At 39.1% G+C, this 23836-nt stretch overlaps 3 protein-coding genes across 3 annotated transcripts in view; 1 reads left to right on the forward strand and 2 right to left on the reverse strand.

The window, feature by feature from the left end:
* Positions 1–7303, reverse strand: part of LOC139723107 (FAS-associated factor 1-like) — a 32367-nt gene extending 25064 nt beyond the window's left edge. Inside the window, exons 1-2 of the mRNA XM_071634374.1 lie at positions 7235–7303; positions 817–998 (exon numbers count right to left, since the gene is read on the reverse strand). Coding sequence (XP_071490475.1) covers positions 817–998; positions 7235–7300 — 248 coding nt within the window. The 5' untranslated portion in view covers positions 7301–7303. The remainder of the gene's footprint in view (positions 1–816; positions 999–7234) is intronic.
* The window catches only part of LOC139723108 (cAMP-dependent protein kinase catalytic subunit 1), a 186154-nt gene extending 178016 nt beyond the window's left edge, over positions 1–8138 (reverse strand). The window contains exon 1 of the mRNA XM_071634378.1: positions 8135–8138. The gene's annotated coding sequence lies outside the window, so the exon portion shown is untranslated. The remainder of the gene's footprint in view (positions 1–8134) is intronic.
* The window catches only part of LOC139723059 (cyclin-dependent kinase 4 inhibitor C-like), a 47080-nt gene continuing 31135 nt past the window's right edge, over positions 7892–23836 (forward strand). The window contains exon 1 of the mRNA XM_071634333.1: positions 7892–8028. The gene's annotated coding sequence lies outside the window, so the exon portion shown is untranslated. The remainder of the gene's footprint in view (positions 8029–23836) is intronic.

Below are 23836 nucleotides of genomic sequence, written 5' to 3' on the forward strand. Positions count from 1 at the left end.
AAGGTATGGAGTTTCTGCATTGTTTCTGTGAGAATATGTCCCTCACAACGTTCATTACATCTCCGTGAAAATGTTGCATTTAGTGGCATTTTAGCGGCGATTTATCTGTGTTGTATTGAGCATTAGCGAAGGCTTCCGCGCTTTGCGCGGGAGGGGGAACCCACCCCCAGAACAGCGCGCATAAATGCCGACAAGCGTGAAGAAATTCCTGGCGAGAACCCTGATAAATCAACCAATGTTTGATGAAGTAACCTCACTTCATGAATTTGATTGTTTCTTTTAAATTTATGTTTAAAAAACAAAACAACAAAAAAAAAAAAAAAAAAACAACCTTAGAATGTGATAGCACCCTTCTAAGTTCTGGTTTTCAGGAAGGATCCTGAAGATTCAAGAGGGACTTGCTTGGCAGTTCAGGGTCAATTGATTTGCTTGACTACCAGCACCAGAGCAGGTGCAATGTCATCGTTTCCAAGCCCGTAGAATGACATAAGAACACTCCTTCTGTTATATTGAGAGTACCCGTTCTCCTTCCTCATTGGATAACACCATAGACATAAAATACATCGAAGAAAATCTGCACAGTTATTGGGAATATCATGTTTATATGATGGCGAAAATAGAAGCTTGCAAATATTTCGTCGCTTTTGCATTTGTGGGTGTCAATTTTTACAAGTATTGGTCACCTGCTGAACACTGACAAAATTCATTTCACTGGATGGGAAAAGAATATAAAGAATGTTAAAGGGGGCAGAGAGGTCCTTGTTTTCCTAGGTTTGGCAAACAATAAATGCTACAGAAGTTCTCTTGCACTCTCACCCAGATAGGTGTTCTGGGGGCACTGCGGTGGGTCCTTCGAAAGTCGCATGACTCTGGGCGTGGCTTTGGTCCTGCGCGTTTTCCCGGGCCCCAAACACTGAGTTGATGGCTTCTGTTAAGTTCCAGTTGCTCTGCTCAAGGTGGGCTAGGCACTCCTCAAAGTTCTCGATACCAGTGCAGGCCTGGAAACAAGGCACGTGGAGGAGGGGGGGGGGGGGGGGGGGGGGGAGGAAAAGGGTGGTAACCACAATGCAACAAGTCACAAAACTATCACATTACAAGAGACATGTGCTTGGGGTTGGCTAAGCACTCCTCATTCATCTAAACAATGTACATACAGCATACATCATATATGTAGGCTTAGAAATGTGGTAAAGTAAAAACAAATACAAATCACTACATGCATGTATGTCACAAGAAACTTGCTACTCTAAGGCAACCAATTACATAGAAACTGAATGTTGGCTGGTTGCCTGTTTTGTCTCTTTCTTTTTTCTTCTCTCATTACTAGTGCACGTGCAAGTCAAGTTGTGACTTTTTCTGTTGCCTTCACATTAAGTGCTACATAGCCTAAATGTAGTAAGATGCAAAAGTGCTTAAACAGATGCAAAACCGAAGGGCGGAGTGCTATGAAACCCTGCACTGTCAAGCACCTCAAACCAAGTTTAATCCAGTCAATTACCACAGCTATCTCGTTAACTTGTTCTCAGGCCGAGGCATACATTTTAAGAGCCACAATTTTCACAAATGAACTCCATAAAAATCCTCAAAACTCCTCTTTTTTTTTTTCTTTCACAGTTCAGTGAAAGGACAAAAAAAAAAAAAAAAAAATGGCTTCTGCTGCCTTTACATTAAAGGGTGTGTACAGTTCTGGTCGAGGCGAGGATTTAGCTTTTAACGTTCCGTGAGATATTCAGAAACCACTCTATGAGATGTCAAAGAGCAAGCAATTCTAAGGGGTATCAAAAGTTTATTTGACGAAAACCGGTTTTGAAGTGGCCGAGATATCCAAAAACAAGGTGAAACAAAGAGATCCTAATAAAGTTGTGGTCTGTAGTCTTTTATTATTATCACTTTTTTGGATATCTCGGCCATTTGAAAACCAATTTTCATCAAATAAACGTTGAATCCTTCTTAAAATTACATGCTCTTTCATATTTCATAAGAGGTTTTTCATTATCTCACTCAGGAATGTAAAAAAAACATGAATCCCCACCTCAACCAGTACTGTACAGCCCCTTTAAGAGCAACATACATAGCCTAAATGTAGTAACACATGTATGCAAAAGTGTTTACAGATGCACAACCAAAGGGCGGAGTGCTACGAAACCCTGCACTGTCAAGCACATCAAACCAGGTCTAATCCACTGCCGATTACCACAGTCATCTCTTTAACCTGTTCTCTGGCATTAATTTTCAGAGCCATAATTCTTAACAAATGAACTCCATAAAAACCCTCAAAACTCCTCCTTTTATATCTTTCACAATTCAGTAAAAGGACCCCCCAAAATAGCACAAAAAACCAAAAGCCCCATGGAAATTATAAGGTGCTGTATCATCCCAGATTCCTTGGTATTCCTTTAGAGCAAGTGCCTAATACCTTCTATCATCAATGTGAACACAAAGTGGATTACATTTTGATGATCCGCTCCTTTAAATATACTGGTGCCTGCACGAAACCTTTCAGCCCTCAACCTCAAAAAAAAAAGTCAATGCCATTTAAATCAACGACTCTTGCATCCAATTGTACGATGCAAGGGTCATTAATTTGAATAAATTTACACATTACCGGCTGATACAAGATCAAAACCATCACTGCGAATCACATGGTAGCTGGATAGTCTAGTCGATATGACACCTGTCGAGTAATCAGGTGGGTGTGGGTTCGAGTCCCATCTCAGTAATGTAAGTACATGATTGATTTACCATGAACAGGGTACTGAATACACAAAATAGCCCAGGTTCATTTACAACGATGAAGGGCAATTTGTCAATCAGCCATTGACAATGCATGTAGCAAAAGTTGCCCATTACACTGAAAGGGCTAAACGGTATCAAGTATATTACGACTTATTTGGCATCATTCAGTCTATTACATTGCCCTAACATGCAGACATTTTTAAACACTACTCTAGTGCCCTGACTTTAAACTCGTTGAGACATTCACGCCCCCCCCCCCCTTTACAGAATTCCTGGACTGACTCTTATACCACTGCATGCTTTCACCCGTATGCTTTCACTTTCCTTTCTTGAATTTTACATGGAGATACCACGGAGGTGGGGCCCTCTCCCCAGAGATAAGACTTTTGACCACAGATGATGCATAACATGTCCAGACAAATCAACAGCAGGGGCACAGAGAAACTAATTCTCTCAAGTAATATGCTAGTAAACACCTCAACCAAAAACAAACCAGGAATATTAAGGAAGTGAAGGTTTGAGAATCTCAATGAATCACTGACTTGATGGATACGCCCACTCCCATGCATCAGCTCGGATGCCACCGGTTTCCCTGTTCAATTTTATCACCTAATCACCACCCACTTCAATTTATCATTAATGTCCACAGAATAATTCCTTTGTTATTCATTTTAGCTTCTCGCAATTATCAATGGCTATATGATGAGTGCTACATTATGAAAAAAAAAGTCCCAAAGTCTTCATTTTCATTATAAAGTTGAGCAACATTGAAAACACACACATCATACCATAATTTTTAGTAAATCATGCATTTTAAGTTCGATTTAATATTCTCTTTGGACTGGGTAGTGGAGAAGAATAGCTCCACAGGCTATCCATACTCCATGGCCATGGACCATTAAGGCTACACCGTACCGGTATGCTTGGTTGTCTCAAGGAGGTTTGAGAAATGAAGTTCCAATGGGCTGTAAACATTCAAACAGCTGTCAGTTTTAACAAAGGAATTCCACAGACCGGTGCATTTGTGACTTTGATGATCGGGGTTCAATGCCACCGTCTTTCCGAGCAAAGAGATGATTCATTTGAAACGCTAACATAATGTCGGCTATACTTTGCTTGTTTTTGTATTAAGGGAAATTAAATTTCAGCTAATGATAGGGCATACTATGAAAAAGAAAGTAACTCCTGTCCAGGATTATGTCAAAAAGTGTAAATCTGAGCCGTACGTTGTGAAAACATTTTGAACTATACCCTTACTGGATAGTCAATTTTATCATCTTTCCGATCACTTCCAACAAATGAAACTGATATGGTACAATCTTCAAGTGTAGTTCTTTATTAAGTTGTAGGGTAACACCCCCAGAATTTAGTCACTTAAGCTTTTTTGCAATATTTTTCAAACTAAAATAATATATACATACATCATACCTACAGCAGTCTATGTGGAATATATCAAATTTCTTTAATCTCAATTTTCAATTTGTCAAATATCACACAGAATTTCAAAAAATCCCAAATTTGTATATCACCTTGAAAATTCCCCAGAATACGGTCACAGGCGACCAGTATTCGGTCACGCGATATGCGCATTCAAAGTCAATGCGTGTTCAAGGCAGCTGAAAAATGCGCCGTGCGCTACCTTGTTGGTGCAAAATTTCATCGGCGACGTTGCGGCGCCCGCAGGTGACCGAATACTGGGGAATCAGCACTTGCATTCAACCCTTGTACATTGAGACACTGTATCGGCATGTACGGAAATTTTGTTTTTCTTTTGCGTTTTTGAGGTTACCATCACACTCCAAGCTTGCAATAAGCAAAAAATTCCCGCGAGAGAATGGCATATTTCTCGATTTTTAGTGCTTTTTCAGCGACCCGTACTCTTAAAACTGGGCTCAATCCCGCACGCTTTTGGAAAGTAGCGCCGATTCTGCACTTTTGACGGTAAAATTTGGGATTTTGGATGGATTTTTGAAGGGGGCTAAGGGAGTTTCCTGTTGTGAATGAGTGTGCAAGTATGTCAATTGATGTGATTTGCATGTGTTGTGACAGTTGAACTTACTGGCTGGTGACAAGTATAAGTGACCGAATACCAGTAGCTGACCGAATACCGGTACCCTTACCCTACGTTAGATTAATGTAAAAACATGTAAAGTCGGGTAATTTGAATGAATTCTTATTTCATCAATTTTTGTGGAATTTTTATTCGCACATCCCTGTGTCTGTACCTTTATGTACCACTCGTGTTTTGTAAGATGGGACAGCGATAAGTAATTACCATCATTAAGACATATCTTCCATTAAGAGTGACGAATCTATGACGCAATGCCACATGAATCAATTGTCTTCCTATCTGTGAGGCTGCTCCGGTTCAGCACTTACTTCAAAAATTTCTTAGCGGCGGCATCAAACATGGGATCAAAGGGATTAACACTGTTGTTACTCCATATCTTGAACCTCCTTGGTTGTCTGGCACAGCTCAGCATGCAACAGATAAATCAAACTCCGCAAGTTATGCGATAATAGTTAATAGGGTAAAACCCCCAGTATTCGGTCATTCAAGCTTCACTGCTATATTTTTAAAGAAACTAAAATAATACATACATACAGGAATGTATGAGAAATATATCAAATTTCTTTAATCTCAATTCTCATTTTGTTCAATATCTCACAGAATAAATCCCAAAATATATCACCTTGAAAATCCCCCAGAAGACGGTCACCGCGACCAGTATTCGGTCACGCGATAAGCACGTTCAAAGTCAATGCGTGTTCAAGCAGCTGAAAAATATGCTGCGCACTACTTTGTTGGTGACAGTGCAGCGCCCGTTGCTGACTGAATACTGGGGAATCAGCACTTGCATTCAACCCATGTACATCGAGTCACTGCATCGGCACATACGGAAATTTTGTTTTTCTTTTGCATTTTTGAGGATACCATCACACTCCGAGCTTGCCATAAGCAAAAAATCCCGCAAGAGAATGGCATATTTCTACATTTTTAGTGCTCTTTTGGCGACCCATACACTTAAAGGACAAGTTCACCTTCATAAACATAAGGATTGAGAAAATGCAACAATATTAGTAGAACACATCAGTGAAAGTTTGAGGAAAATTGGACAGTTGGTGCAGAAGTTATGAATTTTTTAAATTTTTGTGTTGGAACCGCTGGATGAGGAGACTACAGCAGCTTGTGAGTCATATGCGTACAACAGTATAAAGAAAATATAAAAGAAAATTCAACATATTTTCACTTTTTTCGCATAATAAAAGAGCAATTGACTTGCCTCTTTCTAAAGGCAGGGGGAATAATATTACCCATAACATTTATCGGTAACGAGTCAGGGGAATGTGTACTTTTTTCAAAAGATGGAATTTTGTGAAATTCTCTTTATATTTTCCTTATATTGTTGTACGCATGTGACATCTAAGTAATATTCATACACTGCAGTAGTCTTCTCATCCAGCGGGTACTGCAAAAAAAAATTCAAAAATTCATAACTTTTGAACGGATTGTCTGATTTTCCTCAAACTTTCAATGATGTGTTCTACTAATATTGCTACATTCTCTCAATCCTTATGTTTATGAAGGTGAACTTGTCCTTTAAAACTGGGCTTACTCTGCGCTCGTTTCGGGAAAGTTGCGCCGATTCTGCACTTTTGACGGTGAAATTTGGGAGTTTGGATGGATTCTCAGCCATTTCAAAACCGATTTTCATCAAATAAACTTTTGATACCCCTTAGCCTTAGAATTGCATGCTCTCTGACATCTCACTGTATTCTCAGAGTGGTTCTGAATAAACTTATCTCGCAAAATGTTAAAAGCTAATGTTAGGTCTAAATCCGTCACCTCAACCAGAACTGTAGTTAAATTTACACACCCTTTATGGCTTTAATATCAACAGCAGCCTTTTTGTTTGTGTTGCAAAGTTATCAGTAATAATAGTAACGTTAGACAGAAAGACTTCCTTTTGGGACAGCCACCCCAATCACACGTATCTATAATACTAATAGGCCTAACTGTTACTAAGTAATCTTAAACTTTAGTTATAATTAATCAGTGCAGATCTATGTGATACAACTCTACCTAGCCTTCAACAACCTTTGCTTGCGATACGCACGGATGCACGCACTCACTTTTGGGTGGCTGTCTCAAAAGGAACTCTGGCATAGCATAGTAGACCCCTAGGGCCCCAGTAATTCGCTGTCGGAATCGCCAGTCATCAAGCATAACTGATCATGGAATGTAAACCGACCGGCATTAGTGTAGGCCCTATGGCCCTATGCGTAGTACAGTACGTTTACCGTGTGAACCTATAGGGAAACACGCTTTTGCCAGCGACATAGGCAGAGCGCATCACAACCTACGCAAAAATGGAACAAAATACACTTTACGATAATCAGCGTCGATACAAACATTACGAAAGCCACCATGGACACGAGTACATGTGAAACAAAGTGAATATCATCGCCTGGGCTTGTCTAGACGTGAGCATGTTACCTGAAAATTTGCCAGGATTTCATCTCTGTTCGCCGCCATTGTTGTTGATGTCGTAATTGTGAGCATGCGCTGTGGGCTCGGAAGGCAGCCCACTCAGCTGACTCCGTCCTGACTTGTTTCGCAGCGCGCAGTCAAGCGTCGCGATATTGCGAAATTTCGCCGTAAGGAGAAATAATTAGAAAACAGTACCAGTAATCAAGAGCGTGTATTTAAGCTGCGCTTATACTAAAATGCCTCAAATAGCAATTTGTGCTTAAAAGAGAGGTCCAACTTGAAAGCTGTCATTCTGTGATGCTTTCCTACCTGTTTTTAGAAACGTGGAAGTATCTTCAGTTTAGTCACGACACAGTAACAAAGAACCGAACCCGCCCACTCGTCAATGGCCTAACCTTGCGTCTCGCTCTCAAACACATCAACAACAACAATACTCAGTATACAGTAACGAGGTCTTTAAATGAATGCGTCATCGCAGGGAGCGCTATCAGTAGACGCATATATGAACCCTAGGCAATGTTCGGTATGATCCGCTGTGTTGAGCATCACCCGACAAGTTACGACATGTACCCCGCTGCCCGGGGAAGTTCGTGATATATTTCCACATTATTTTGATATGTGCGCTCTTCGATCACAAATAAACACTTCGATGTGCCTGCATATTATTTCCGCAAGCGAACTTGGCCATTTAAACGGACATTTAAAACGGACTTTTAAGATCTTGCCTGGGGATTGCCGATGCTTGGAGCAAGAAGCTCCTTGATTGGAGAACAGCTGGACTGAGGAGGCACTGGGAAAAGGTATGAAATGCTTTCTTGTTCCATAATTTGCTAAGAATTATCAGAATTATGAGCGCACCTAACGGTTAGACGTTTCAGCAGCTACTGTAGTTCTGCACGTATTTAACGCCTTGGCCTTGGAAGTTAATTCGTTTTATCAGGGAGGTGGAAGAGACCTCTTTTCCAACCTCCCTGGATATCTGGTATGAGGGAGGGAGCTATCCAATCACCCCTCATTCTTTTCCAGTGGCGGATCCAGAGGGGGGCGCAAGAGGCGCACGCCCCCTTTTATTTATCGCTAAAAACAAAAGAAATAAAAAGAAATGAAACCCGGAAGTGACACAAAAAATAATAGTTACGCACCCCCTCCCTTTACAGAATTCCTGGATCCGCCCATGTTTTCTCTCTCTTTTTTCTTTTCTTTTCTTTTGCGTTCACTCTTGAGGTATATTGACAAGCGTTCATGAGTCTCATATAGACCAGGTCTAGGCCTAGAAATATGCTATAGGGGGCTAAAAAGGATCCACGGAAAATACATTTTCTTCACTTTTGTGTAGGCTGTATTATTCCCCTCCTATGTAAGATTGAATACTATCAGAGAGTTTTATCGTCAAAAGTGTGCAGGTTTCTAATTTAATGCAGTAACGTTAGGCATCGAGCTCAATATGTGTAAGCAATGGGCGCTTATGAATAAAAAAAAAAGATATACATGTGTAAATTGTGATATATCAATCATTATCAGCAAAAGGAAAAAGGTGCATAAAACTGATTTTTCTGCTCTGACTCTGGATCTATTGTAGAACTACATTCAGTATGAAACTAGATCCAGCCAATGTTGTACTTAGGCCTAGGATCACTCCAAAATCTTCGAGTGATCCCTGAGGTCACTCCAAAATGAGTGAAAATGAACATTTTCACTCAAAATTCACTCCAATTTCACTCTGAATTCACTCTTTTTTGTATTCACTTTTTTAAGAGTGAATATTTTCACTCGATTTTTTTAGAGAGTATGTACTTGAAAGAATAATCATATGGCTGAATCCACTGTGAAGAGTTGTCGATCAGAAATTGATTCAAAGTGTAGGAACCTAGAAGTTAAGAATCCGAATATACGGCGTAGGCCTATAAACCTACAGTAAAGCCCTTTTTACGCACTTTCAGCAGGCCACCTCCCTGCTTTCAATGATTTCATCACGGATGACCTCGGATCGTCGATCCGGGATCATCAGTAGGCTTAACTGTTAAACCACTGTTTCCGGCACGACCGTATTGACTCCGTGGAGTCATTCGGCATTATCCTTGATCACCCGTCATGTCCGCGGAAAAAAAAATATAAGCTTGCTTCATTTTTCATCTCGGCCATCACGGATGAAAATCAATACGAACTCTTCCTGATAGTGTTGGCACCGTCTACCCTGGCAATCCGTGAAGACATCCGGACGTCCGTTATATGAGCATTGGATCGGCTCCAACCGAGATGAAAAATTCTTGTATTTTGCCAATAGATGAGGTCATAATGTCAATGAAATGCGCTCACACATTCCCAGTCTTCATACACGGCAGCCATCAATCCCTCATACCAAGGAGGTTTAAGAGTTAAAGTTCCAACTGGCTGTAATTATATAAACAGTTGTCAGATTTCAATTGATGCGTTTGTGCCTTTGATGATCGATGTTCGAAGCCGCCGTCTTGCTGAGCAATCTGAAAATTCATTTTGAACGTTAACATAATATTGGCCATATTTTGCTTATTTATTTATGAAATGAAATGAAATTTCACTAAATGATAAAGCATGTAAAACAAAAGTCAATCCCGTGCAGAAATTTGTGCAAAAGTGTAAATCAGAGCTGTATCATGTGAAAATGTTTAAAACTGTACCATCCTGGTAGGCCGGTTTTATCACTTTTCCGCTTTATTCAGACAAATAAAACTAACATGGAATAATCTTCAAATACAATTCTTTATTAATAGATATATCAGATTAGTGCCCGGGTATGCCCAGTCGAGTAACTTTCATCTTTATTTCAGCATTTTTTGCGCAATTTCTATTCGCACATCCTCGTGTCTATACCACCTACCTTTTATAAGAAGGGATAGCGGAAAGTGATTACCATCACAAAGACATAATCTTCCTTAGAAAGTGGCTGGTGATTATGCAATGAGACACGAGTCATATTGTCTTCCTATCTGCGTGGCAGATCCTGTTTGGCACATGCTTCAAATATTTTTGAGCGGCGGCATCGAACATCTATCTAGCAAAGGAAATAAGACAGTTATGACTCCATTCTCTTAAACCTCCTTGATCATACTGTCCGTATAGATTCTAGTGGTTGCCTGAGAAGTTTCAAGTGGTCCACTAGCTGACTTCACTGCCTTCTCCTCACTGTTTTTTTTTTTTTGTGTGTGTGTCTTGATTTGTTTTGTTTTGTTTTGGTTTGGTTTGTTTATGTCATGATGTTCCCGCAAAAATAAGAGTTTGCAACAAAGATTTGCCTTCATGATGTCGACAAGCACGAGGCGTATATCTAGGCTGCTGCAGATTTTCTGGTGTGCTTGTTATATAGCTCTGCAGCCTGCAGGAATGCTGATAAAGTATCAAAAGTATTTTACGCAAATATCATCTGTCAACATTTTTGGGATATCCGTGTAGACCCAGTTGCATCCGTGCTCTTCCTTGATATCCGTCACGTAGCCCCGTAATGCGCATCATTTCCGCTGTGGCCCGCGTTATTCCTTGTCTGCACAAGTCCGTGTGGGCACCGTACTTGTCCTTGTAGCCTCCGTACTTGTCCGAGTAGACACCCCAGAACCCAGTTGGGATCGTATTCACATTGGCATTGAGAGGCAAATCGATATTTTGCATGCCGGAACGCCACGGATGACGATCCGTGGTCATGCGAAGCAATCCGTGAAAGTGTAAATGGGGCTTAAACAAAAGGGGCATGGTTATACCATCATCGACAGAGTATACAATGTTCTCACACAGCGTTGAACCCCGGGAAACCGGCGTACAAGTAGTTGAACAAGAGGAATGACGGAGGATGCGTGTTCCCATACAAAGATTTTTTATAAAACTTCATATAAACAGCGCTTGAACTTGAACTTCCTTTTATTACGTTTGCACAATGACCTTCCGGTTTGTCACGGTAAAATTCTTTTTTTCCCCAAAGAAGATATAAGCCGCATTTTCTCGTTTGCTTGCCACTATCTTGGGATAATTTGATTTTGATTTGATTTTGAGTTAATTCATTGGTTCCTGTATTATCATTGTACATTTATTGTTCGTGTCATACATTTACATAAACATAAAAATTTTATCAGATTGTCTTGTGGAATTGAAATGTATATTTTTGTTTAATTGAAATAAAGAGAAAAAAGAAAATGACAACTTACTTTATTATATAATTTATACACTTTTATCAATTTACTAAGTCGTTCCAAGACATGCTATATGGGGAGGTGGAACGTTTTTTGCTTTTGTTTTTGTTTGCTTTTTAGTGTGTGTGTGTGTGGGGGGGGGGATGTAGTACTCGTAGTTGACAGGTCAAAGGTCAATGCCCCCTTCCCCTCCCCCTCCCTTCCCCCCTTCCCCGAAGAATCACTGGTGGGACCATAGAAAGTATTGGGTTTCTGTATTAATGTACGTGGTGCTGGTTGGTTGGGGGGTTTTTTGCGTTAATTTTTTATTTTTGTCCCCCCCCCCCCCCCCCCTCCGCAAGATATTTACATATCGACCATTCTTTATTCAACTGGTAGACCTACGGTAGCCATTATCATGGTAAACATATACCATACACACTGTATCATGAATCCACCTGTATTGATTTCTTGACACGATTAAGGACGAATAGAACATCCGGTGGGTTAATGCCATAATGATCTGGTCCATGGTATAATTCTATAGTATACTGATGTAAATAGGTTCAAAGTGCATTATTCCCAGCCCCACATATATATTTCTTTACATACCCTTTAACAGCTTTCTTGCTTTCCTTTCTCTTCAAGTTGCTTGCTTAAGAAATATACCCTAAAATATGCTCCAACTGGATGTTTCATGGTATTATACGATATAAGGAACCTAAAGACCTTTGACCAAGAGGGTTTCTGTAAAACTTTTTCCTTTTCCAGCAGGCAAGATGCGTTGGAACGTATAAGGATTCTGAAGTTGTTTTTGACGATTTTGTTGTTGTTGCTATATATTATGAATCATGCTTAGGCCCTACACATTTTTGCCGAATGAGATAAAAGTAGTGGTAATGCTAACGATCTCAATAGCAGGCTCTATCAATAGATAGTTTTCTGCCCAATCAGCTATTGACCTAAATCTGACTTCACTTAGACCCTTGCGGATACTAGTATCTTCACATACATCCGGTGAGGAAACTCGTGGAGTAGGCCGTGCGTGATGCTGTGAGCATGGAGCTACTTGTAGCTCCATGCTGTGAGAGAAAAAAAAAACCACAACAACGACACACACACACTCTATCACACACACACACACACACACAACTGAGAGTAAACTCTATTGGTATACAATGATCATCTTTGTTAAGTGAGTAAAATATATATCTATATGTTTCAAACGTATGCGTATTACAACATGTTAATACTAAAGTTCCATATTTATATTACAACAGTCCATTTCCGACGAAGCATGCATCTATACCATTAAAAAAAAATTTACTGAATTAAAGAAATATCAATCTGAAAATATTGTGATATTGCAATATAGAGGTGAAGTTAGAGAGTTAAACACAACACACAGGTATAAGTTTATTAAAACCCAATTTTTGTGTTAGGGTAACGAATCTATTTCAGCTCTGTCCTGTTCTGCATTTAAACATCCATACACTATTTCTTTTGATGATGTCACCATTGTTTGCTGTGTTCTTGACCATCTATCGTGATTATTTCATTATATAAAAAAAATCTGGTAATATCAGCAAGTTCAGCTCAATGCAACCATATGTTTTGTTTTAAAAAAAATGAAGTGATAAAAAAAAATCGCTAAATGCTCCCCTGTTCCGAAGGTAGGTTATTTCTCCACCCTCCTTAAGAGATGGAACTCTGTAATACGTAGGCCTGATACCATGCTGTTTTTAGACATACATTGTATTTCAAGCCATTTCCTCCACGTGATTTACGCGAAGTACATCGTATGCAGTACCCGTATACGTAAAACTGATGATCGTGTGTATGTTATATAGTGCTTACATCACAATATGTCATGATATGGATCGAACGAGTTCATGTGCGCGTGACCCTGTGTTGTTTACCCATCACTATCAAGGCTCTATATGTATACTAGTATCACTGCACAATACAGTTTGTTTGTTTCATTCCCATCTGAGAAGATGGCTGGATAGCCCATGATAATGTTCAGCTGCAATAGCTTGTCTTCCACAATATTGACTAAAAACGGTGGTTCTGAACGGGTTAAATTAATAACTGACGATGCAATTCGGTGGGAGACTCCCCTTCAGGAAGCTATTATACGCACATTAAAGGGAAGTTACTTCCTTTTGAAGGTGTTTTTTTTTTTTCAACAAACACGTGACACAATGTTCAGTTGATAGTATGGAGGAATGGAGACGAAATGATGACGAGGTCGCGTACTGTGAATCAGTACGCGACCGGACTCTTGTCTAATCCTGTTAATTTCCTTGGCACGATTAATCTTAAAACAAAAAGAAACAAACAAAAACAATATAAGAGGAAATAAGAGACTAGACCATCACAAGGTGTGATAGGGGTGGAAAATGAATGGCATTCTAACAGCAAACGTGTAATTAGCGAGTACAGTCTAATGAGCAACTACGTATAATGTGCTGTTATTCATGGCCTTTAAACGAACGCAACAAATTAACTACTTTTATAAGAAAATATTTAACCCGAAGGATATTGCGAAGACAGGGCAACGCAAAACAAACTCCGAAACAAAAATATTAACAAAATAATTCTCAAACAAATACAAAATAGTTCACAGATACAAATAATGGAGCATAACAGTTTGGGGTAAGTAACAATAAGTGTTATTGATGAAAACATGTGGGAAAGAAAATAATTCTATTCCACTTTGTCGACATTTTGTACAACTTTTCTTGGATACTGCCTTTGGCGACGGGGTGTGAATTGAGGTGATGATTTACTGCAACAATAAAAGAACATTATTATTAAGATCTACTGCAGTAATAATGTTTCACAATAGTCATAGATACATTCCAGAATGTTAGTTCCTTCTAAATGTGGAATATCAACAAAAGAGTATAAACGCGAGAAAAGCGCTCCTGGCTAGATCGCTCTGTGCAATGAATACATTGTTGACAAAAACCGCAAGATATTTAAATGAGTTTTCACAGGATTTTTTTTTTCTATACACTTTTGATGCTGGTCGGTTATATTCGCAGCAGAGTCTCGTTTACCGTGACGAAAAAGACAAGATGGATTATGAGTGTACGCCAGTGATTCAGACCTGAATGCGAGGGATAAATAAACAAAATCTGCAAATTGGCCACGTCGCAGTACGTGTAAATCGCAACACAGTTATGTAACGATAAACATGGTACCGCATCCTCAAGATATTAGGCATTACGTGGGTGGGATGCCATCTAGTAGCCACGTTGCTGTTTCCAAATCACGAAATACTCACTGGCCACCATACATTTCCATAACCCGATAAGAGTAGCAAAGCACCCCCTTTCACTATTATGTCAAAAATCACAGAGTTTGGTGACATCACCACAAAATGATAGCCTCGACAGTGCGTGGGAAGAAACAGTTGTCAAATTGGCCACGTAGATAAATTCTAACATCATAAGAACAACAAAATCGTTAGATTTCAAGTCCTCTTCAGCAATGCAACCGACATCATTGTTTTAGCAATCGTTTGCTATTTCATCTCCATCACGATGGCCTACGCCATTACTATAGATATTTCAATAATGATAAACATTCAATTTAGCGCTTTTAGAATTTATCCATCGTAAGTCTATACGTGAAAGAGCTGGAGCGAATATGAAGCTCCGAAGTTGGACTGATATAAAGAATTTTTTTTTTTAAAGAAAAAAAGGCAGCACATATCATCACATCAACATGTATCGCAGTGAAAAGACAAGTAAAGGCCACCGCACACTACACGATCCGACTGGTCTTAAAGTCTTAAGCCAAGCTGGGTCTTAAGACCAGTCGTACGACCGTACACCGCACACTATACGACCGACTGTAAAGCGCGCGCAGTGCACACTGCGTGCGTTTGCATTTTGCTGCATTGTGAATGGCTGAAAGCTCACGACTGGTCGTAGAGATTCAACATGTCAAATCTCTACGACTGGCACTAAGACCCAGTCGTACGACTAGAAAATGGCAAGACTGTGACGTCACACTTCTAGTCTTAAGGTCTTAAGACCGGTGAATCGGGGCAAAATCGTGTAGTGTGCGGCGGGCTTTAGAGGTCTAGTTATTTTTGGGTGAAAAGCAGCATGCACGGTTCCGTTCGACAAGACAGTGTCTTTCTTCATGCCCTGTGCGCATGTCAACGTATACTAAGCCATGCATGTTTTTGATTGTTTATGCAATTTCAATGTTTGTACACTTGCACAAAAGAAACGAAGTACAAGTTAAAGTTTAACGTGTAAATACATAAACACGCTTTGTCAGAAATACAATACCCCATACCCCCATGTACCTCATGGAAGAATCACGAAAAAAAAAATAATGTCTGATTATCATTATAGTGAAGAAATGAAATGTCACGTTCTGTCAACGTCTTGTAAAGATGCTGGTATTCATTTTAAGTATGTGTTTTATAGCATAGTATACTATTGTATACATTATAAGCAAAATTGAGTACTTTTTTTTACTGTTTCTAGGTATATGAGAAATATAGTGTCTCCTCGCGTCTAAGGTGCCAAATATATTTCTTAACTCAGTCTAATGGTACCAAATTTACGACACGAATTAATGATCGAGGAATATCTGATTCTGTGCTTTCGTTCTGATTTTTGCCAATATTGGAATAAGGTTGAATGAAGCAAAAGGTCTCCCGTTGTACCAGAAAAGCAGCTCCAAATTCATACAGTATTACACGTATAGTATATAGAATAGGGTTACAGCTCGTTATTCCGAGGGTACGTTATTCCGAAGGCTCTTTAGTCCGAAGATTCGTTATTCCGAAGGTTCGTTATTCCTAATTTCATTTTCGGATTAACGAATCTTCGGAATAACGAACCTTCGGAATAACGCCACAAATATTCGTATTAACGAACCCTTTTTCCTTTTCGGATTAACGAACCTCTAGGTATAGGGAATTTGTGTGTTTCGGATTAACGAACCTTCGGAATAACGAACATTCGGAATAGCGAACCGTCGGAATAACGAACAGCACCCTAGAATTTTTGATAGTACGAAGTGGTTATATGTGTGGAAGAATTTCATGTTAAAGTGAAAGACACATACCCGGCAATCAAACAAAATACTGACGTCAATAGATAATGTACAGACCACTTTTTTTTTTCGCAGCTAGCAGATTTCATGAAAAACACACAAATTGACCAACAAAATCTGTGTACCTGTAAAAAAAATCACGTCGTGCTGAAGGTTTTGCAGTGTAATCATAGGATGATACAAAGGCGTCACAGTTCTTATAAACAATGGGAGACTTTCGGTTTAAATCCAAGTCATTAATTTGACAAATTTCCTCGTCGACAATAGTATGATTTGCACAACATTTTTACAAACACGCAAGGTTTGTTGCAAACGTGTCAGTATTCAGAATATACGCGAAGGGGAGATAAGATAGAAATAAATTTTATAAATCTTGTTAATGCTACGATTTGGGGAAGAAAAAAAAAACCCCGGGGATCATTATAACACGTAATGTAGACAGAGGACATGGTAACAATTCTTCTACTTCAAATAGAGAATCATAATGATTTACAGGGGATGGCTAGTAACTGATCAGTGGGGATCAGTGGGAATGCTGGGGGATGATTGCTCCAATTCTCATGGGATTCATTTTAAGAGTACATTATATACCTATTGTTGTGTGAAAATTATTTGCTTCAGAATGGTCTCATATTCAAGTAATGTGCAGTTTTAATGTTTCCATGTTAGCATGCCTGTACAGTGACGGGGCATTAAACTGCCCATTACTTGAATATGAGACCTTTCTGAAGCAAATAATTTTCACACAACAATAGATATATAATGTACTCTTAAATGGATCCTATAATGATTGGAACAATCATCCCCCAGCATTCCTACTGATTCCCGCTGATCAATAACTAGCCATCCCCTTTAAGTGTAAGCCAGTGTGTGCCAACAACTTTTGATGTGCTGCGAATGTCCATACATTGAAGTTTGCTAAGTAGATGAATGACACTATATATACATGATTGTTCTGACTCTTCTAATCGGTACAAAGGAATTACCCCCAAGTACTGGTAAGTGGATGCGACTGTACTGTAAGGTTGAAAACGAAAGGTATTACAAGAGGCTACAAGGGGGAATGAACAAATATTTATATGGACATGTGGATTGAGTGAATGCAGGGATGGTAAAACACATGATCAACGAAGTTTGGGGAAGATCGCACAATCCGTTGAAAAGTTGTTCTTAAAGTTTTGGTGCCGCCATCGCTGGATAAGAAGAAAACTACAATATGTGACGTCACACATTGGCAACGGTGATGGAAATACGAGGAAAAATTCACAAAATTATTATGACTTTTCTTAAGATGAAAGTCACACATTCCTATCCCATTCCCTTGACTTGCTTCTGACATACTTGTGAAGGTGATATTATTCTTCCTGTTTTCTGAACATGCTGAGAGAGGTCAGTCAAGTGCTCTTTCCTCATGCTACAACCGTGACAAAAGTGAAAGTATATCATATATGGAATTTTCTGTATCACTTTATATTGTTTTCATACGTGACGTCGCAAAATCAAGCGATGGCGACACCGAAACTTTAAAACTTCATAACCTTAAAGGACAAGTAACTGTTCACCTTCATAGACATGTGGATTGAGTGAATGCAGCAATATTAGTAGAACACGTCAGTGAGATTTTGAGGAAAATCAGACAATCTTTTCAAAAGTTATGAATTTTTAAAGTTTCTGCTCAGTCACTGCTGGATGACAAGACTACTACAGCTTGTGATGTCACATGTTTAGAACGTTATAAGGAAAATATGAAGAAAATTCAATATATTTTCCCTTTTCTCGCATATAAGATAACTCATGACTTGCTTCTGTCAGAAGGGTGGGGGATATTACCTTTAACATACGCCAGTGACAAGTCGAAGAAATGAGCCTTTCAATTTTTGCAACAAATAAAAATTTGTAAAATTCTCTTTATATTTTCCTTATATCGTTCTGTGCATGTGACATCATACACCGTATAGGCTTCTCATCCAGGAGTGACTGCTCAGATACTCTAAAAATGCATAACTTTTGAACGGATTGTCCGATTTTCCCCGAAACTTTCACTGATGTGTTCTACTGATATTGCTGCACTCACTCAATCCACATGTATAATTATGAAGATGGACTTGTCCTTTAATAAACATTATTGAAAGAATTGTCCGATGAGTTCTGTCAATATTGCTGCATTCACACATTCCACATTATATTCATTCGGGTTTCATTTTCCTTTGAATATAACAACATAACTGCTTGATCCCTCGGAAATTTCCTACAAAGGATGCCAGGGAAACAGAGAAGAACGTAAAGGAAGGAAACAAACCTTAGACGGGAACACAGTGTGGAGAAAAACTGACCGTATTATCCCAACGACATTCGTATGTAAAGGTCGTGTAAGTTAAGAGAAGAATGATTACTCTGTAGAGATAACAAACGGACTGTGAAAAATTGCATGGGGGGGGGGGGGAGGGGCAATCACCGGTACTGAGACGTCATCAGATTTAATGGTCAAAGTGAAAGGAAGCTCGAATGTTGTATAGCGGAGGACTTACACGTTAGCACCGCTTTCCAGGCCAACAGGACCTTGCCCGTAATTAATCGAGATTCACCATACTCTCACATTAAAGGGAACACAAACCCAAAGAGCTATGTGGATTGAGCGAAAGCAGCAACTTTAGTAGAACACATCAGTGGAAGTTTGAGGAAAATCGGACAATCGATGCAAAAGTTATGAATTTTTAAAGTTTTGGTGTTGGAACCGCTGGATGAGGAGACTACTAGAGGTTATGACGTATAAGTGGACAACAATACAAAGAAAATATAAAGAAAATTCAACAAAAATTCACTTTTCTAGCATTATGAAAGAGCACTTGACTAACCGCTTTCAGAAAGCAGGTTGAATAATTGCTACCCTCAACATATGTCAGTATAAATTGATGGAATTTGTAATTTTCGTGTAAAATGATTATTTTTGTGGAATTTTCTCTACTGTATTTTCTTATTGTTGTCCACTTATACGTCATAACCTCTAGTAGTCTCCTCATCCAGCGGTTCCAACACAAAAACTTTAAAAATTCGTAACTTTTGCATCGATTGTCAGATTTTCTTCAAACTTTCGCTGATGTGTTCTACTAATGTTGCTGCTTTCACTCAATCCACATTGCCTTTTGGGTTTGCCTTCCCTTTAAAGGGACTGTACAGTACTGGTTGAGGTGGGGATTCATGTTTTGAACATTCCTAAGTGAGATAATGAGAAACTGTTTATGAAATATGAAAGAGCATGGAATTTTAAGAAGAATTCAACGTTTATTTGATCAAAATTGATTTTTAAATGGCTGAGATATCCAAAAAAAAAAATGATAATAATAAAAGGCGACAGGCCACGCCTTTTATTAGGATCTCTTTGTTTCACATTGTTTTGGATATCTCAGCCATTTCAAGACCAATTTTCACCAAATCAACTTTTGATACCCATTAGAATTGCATGCTCTTTGACATCTCATAGAGCAGGGACGGATCCAGGAATTCTGTAAAGGGGGGGGGGGGGTGTGCTAATATTTCTGATGCCACTTCCGGGTTTCATTTCATTTTTTCTTTTTATTTCTTTTGTTTTTAAGGAAAAATAAAGGGGGGGGGCGTGCGCCGGTTGCGCCCCCCTCTGGATCCGCCACTGTAGAGTGGTTTCTGAATATCTCGCAAAACGTTAAATAATAAAAGCTCAATCATCACCTCCACCAGTACTGAACACACCCTTTAACACGTGCATGGGTGCGATCGTCCAAATGCGTAAGTCAATACTTTGCAAGATTCGTACTAGGGATCTCCCAGGGTCGTAAATCCGCTATCAATACCACATTGCGATCCCTTATCATGTATACGATCATCAGTTTGTATTTTTGAATTTATGAAGAGACAAATTTGCTCTGCATTTCAATAGATTGTGCTCCGCGCATCGTTCACACTTCGTGATAATTCATTTGTTGCTTTAAATCTTGCACGGAATGATGAATTGGATAAGAGATGTTACTTGAAAACCTATGAGCTACGAAACCAACTATTCTTTCCAACCGCACTCGTCGTATGAAGCAACCTTCTGGTTCAAGCCTATACTTTTGTTCATTTTTATTTTTCATTTGAGGTCATCATCCTTTCAGCTGCCTATTGTAAAAATTGCTTAAAGGGATCGTACAGTATTGGTGGAGATGAGAATTGGGCTTTTAATTTTTTATTTGCAAGATACCAAGAAAACACTTATGAAATAGTACAGAGCGTATCATTTTAAGAGGAATTCAAAGTTTGTTTGATGAAAATCGGGTTTGGAAGAGCTGAAACATCCAAAAAACAAAATAAAACAAAGAATCGCTGTGTTTTTGATATCTCAGCCATTTCAAAACCAATTTTCATCAAATGAACTTTGAATTCCTCATGGAATTGCATGCTCTTTCATGCATATTTCATAAGAGGTTTCTCATTATCTCACAAAAAAATGTCAGAAACCTGAAATTAGGTCTCAACCAAAACTATACGATGCCTTAAATGCTAAAGTTGTCTCCTGTATGTACATTTTGCTTTGTTTGATTTTGTTTTCGTTTGTAAGATGACATGTATTGTGTTCATCCGACATGCTTAAGAATCCCAAGATCAAACGATTATCGTTTATATGTAAACATTCCTGAGCACAACATCGCTTTGGATGTGTCATTGATATATTAAATTGTGTTTGGAGAAAGAACGTGAAACATTTTTGCCTTTCGTTTCATCGAAAAAAAAAGTAAATAGAAGAAGAGTGCGAAAACTCCAAGAGCACAGTAAAAAAAGAAGAGAGAAAATAAAGTTTATTGAAGAAGAATGAGGGATGACGTTATGGCATCATGGCATCGTGTTTTGAAATGTCAGCCATTATTAGGGAAGTATAATTTGAAAATTGCATCGGTTGGGGTTTGCCCCGGAACGAGAATCATAAATCGAATGAAGTATTTGCCAGTAACTTGTAGCAGCCATAGTAGGTTCTTCTCTGAAAGCGTAAAACACCCTAAATATATTAATGGGAACAGCCAGGCGCTATCAGCTATTGCCAAAGGTTTTCTTGGCATTATTTTGTGGAAACAATTGTTTTTTTTTATATTCTTATTGATTTTCAAGATTCATAGCACAGCATAATTTATTAGCATAAACAATAAACACCTTACAAAAAAACCGAAAAACACGGAATTACAAGGGAAAAAAGAGGGGAAAAATGCAGGGTAAAGGCAGTCGGAATGTGCGGAAACAGATTTATTAAACTGGTCATACAATGTTATCGTCATTTTGTAGTCCCTAAAGTTCTAGTTGTGTAAAAAGAAACCAAAGTTGAAGTCATGAAGACTGCTTGAAACACATCTATTAACTCAATTTGTCATTTGTCGCAAAAAATTCTAAGCTGTTAAACAGAGACGAAAGCTAAAAACAGGCTGACGGACAAAAAGTGATTGATCGCTGTTCGCTGAAGTGAAACAGTACCACTGTTGACTTTCTAGTCCGGGAGCCAGCGGGGGTCAGCCTAGCTGAAAAGGTTACCAATTTTTATGTATACAGTAATTTAGTACATATGCCCCTAAGTATGGAAATGCACGTCTGGCTGGTCATCGGTGGTGGGTGTGGCCAGGAGGGCCAAAAAAAGGACCCCTCAAAATTAGGCTAGCCTAGCTGGAAAAGTAACCCCATGAAAACAACTGGAACTTGTTCGTTACACTAGCAGGATAAATGAATGACCATTGCCAGACGTTTTAAGTGGTGGGGGGTAGCCGCCAGACGCTCGTAAAGGCCCAACTCCAGCTAGGCTAGCCTAGCTGAAAAAGTAACCTCATGAAAACCACTGGAACTTGTTCGTTACACTTACAGGATAAATGAATGACCATTGCCAGACGTTTTAAGTGGTGGGGGGTAGCCGCCAGACGCCCTTAAAGACCCAAATTTTTCCAGCTAGGCTAGCCTAGCTGAAAAAGTAACCTCATGAAACCAACTGGAACTTGTTCGTTACACTTACAGGATAAATGAATGACCATTGCCAGACGTTTTAAGTGGTGGGGGTAGCCGCCAGACGCCCTCAAAGACCCAACTTTTTCCAGCTAGGCTAGTCTAGCTGAAAAAGTAACCTAATGAAACCCACTGGAACTTGTTTGTTACACTTACAGGATAAATGAATGACCATTGCCAGACGTTTTAAGTGGTGGGGGGTAGCCGCCAGACACCCATAAAGACCCAACTTTTTCCAGCTAGGCTAGCCTATAGCTGAAAATATAACCTAATGAAACCCACTGGAACTTGTTACACTTACAGGATAAATGCATGGCCGTTGCCAGACGTTTTAAGTGGTGGGGGGTAGCCGCCAGATGCCTTCAAAGACCCAGTTTTATCAGCTAGACTAGCCTAGGCTGGAAAAGTAACCTCCTGAAACCCACTGGAACTTGTTCTATGTTTGTATCTCACCTGATAAACACTGTCGACATAGTATTCTGGTGTTCTTTCAATAACTTTCCACACTTTTGAGCTATATGACCACCAAATTCACTCCTCAGATCATCTAATGATTGCTGTCAAGTGTTAATATTGGTGAAGTCCGACTACGACAACAGTCAAAAAGTCAATGAACTAGGCCTATGCCATTTGAAAATCTCTGTAATCACAAAGTCGATACGTGGACGAGACATCACTTCGCTTTTGCCTTGTTAGATGGTGAATATTTGTAAGCTTCCGTTTCTAATTCATACAGCACCAGCATACATGTCTGAGAATAGCGGTAAAGAAGATTAGAGTCTTTGGCAACAAGTGCAAAATTAAATTCTGTGCCTTATTTGCTAAACAATTAATGTGGTAGGAGGACACCGACCTGTTAGGCAATATGGCGGACCAATAGCTCAATATTATCAGTGTTATAGAATAAATGACAATGATGTAGTTCTGAAGCATACTTTTCATTAAATGCTTTTGCAATGACTCAATGTATACTTTTAATCGAACTAAGTATATATCCATGACTTGCTCATGAATTACGGCAGAACGATTCGGTGGGGAAAGTTTTCTGTCATGTCATTACGGAAGAAGTAAACGTGTCAATATTTTGCTATTTGTTTCATAATTATTTCTGAAGTGGTTAAATGTATTTTCCTAAAACATTTTTTTCTTTTATATAATACCTACGTTGCATCCAAATGCCTATTGAAAAAATGCGGGCCATGTATTCAAAGGTCAAAGATCATAGGTTAATGGAAGTAGGGCATACATTGTACAACATTTCACTAAGTTGTTGTTGTTGTTTTGTTTTGTTTGTTTTTTTTTTTTTTTTTTGGGGGGGGGGGGGGGCATGATTCAAAGTGTCCTAAAACCTTGTATAATACATGTAGGCCCTATTTAGTTTTGTAGTCACGACTCT

This window comes from Diadema antillarum, unplaced genomic scaffold, assembly GCF_040938485.1.
Source record: "Diadema antillarum isolate AM-2024a unplaced genomic scaffold, OU_Dant_1.0 scf00000180, whole genome shotgun sequence".
NCBI lineage: Eukaryota > Metazoa > Echinodermata > Echinoidea > Diadematoida > Diadematidae > Diadema > Diadema antillarum.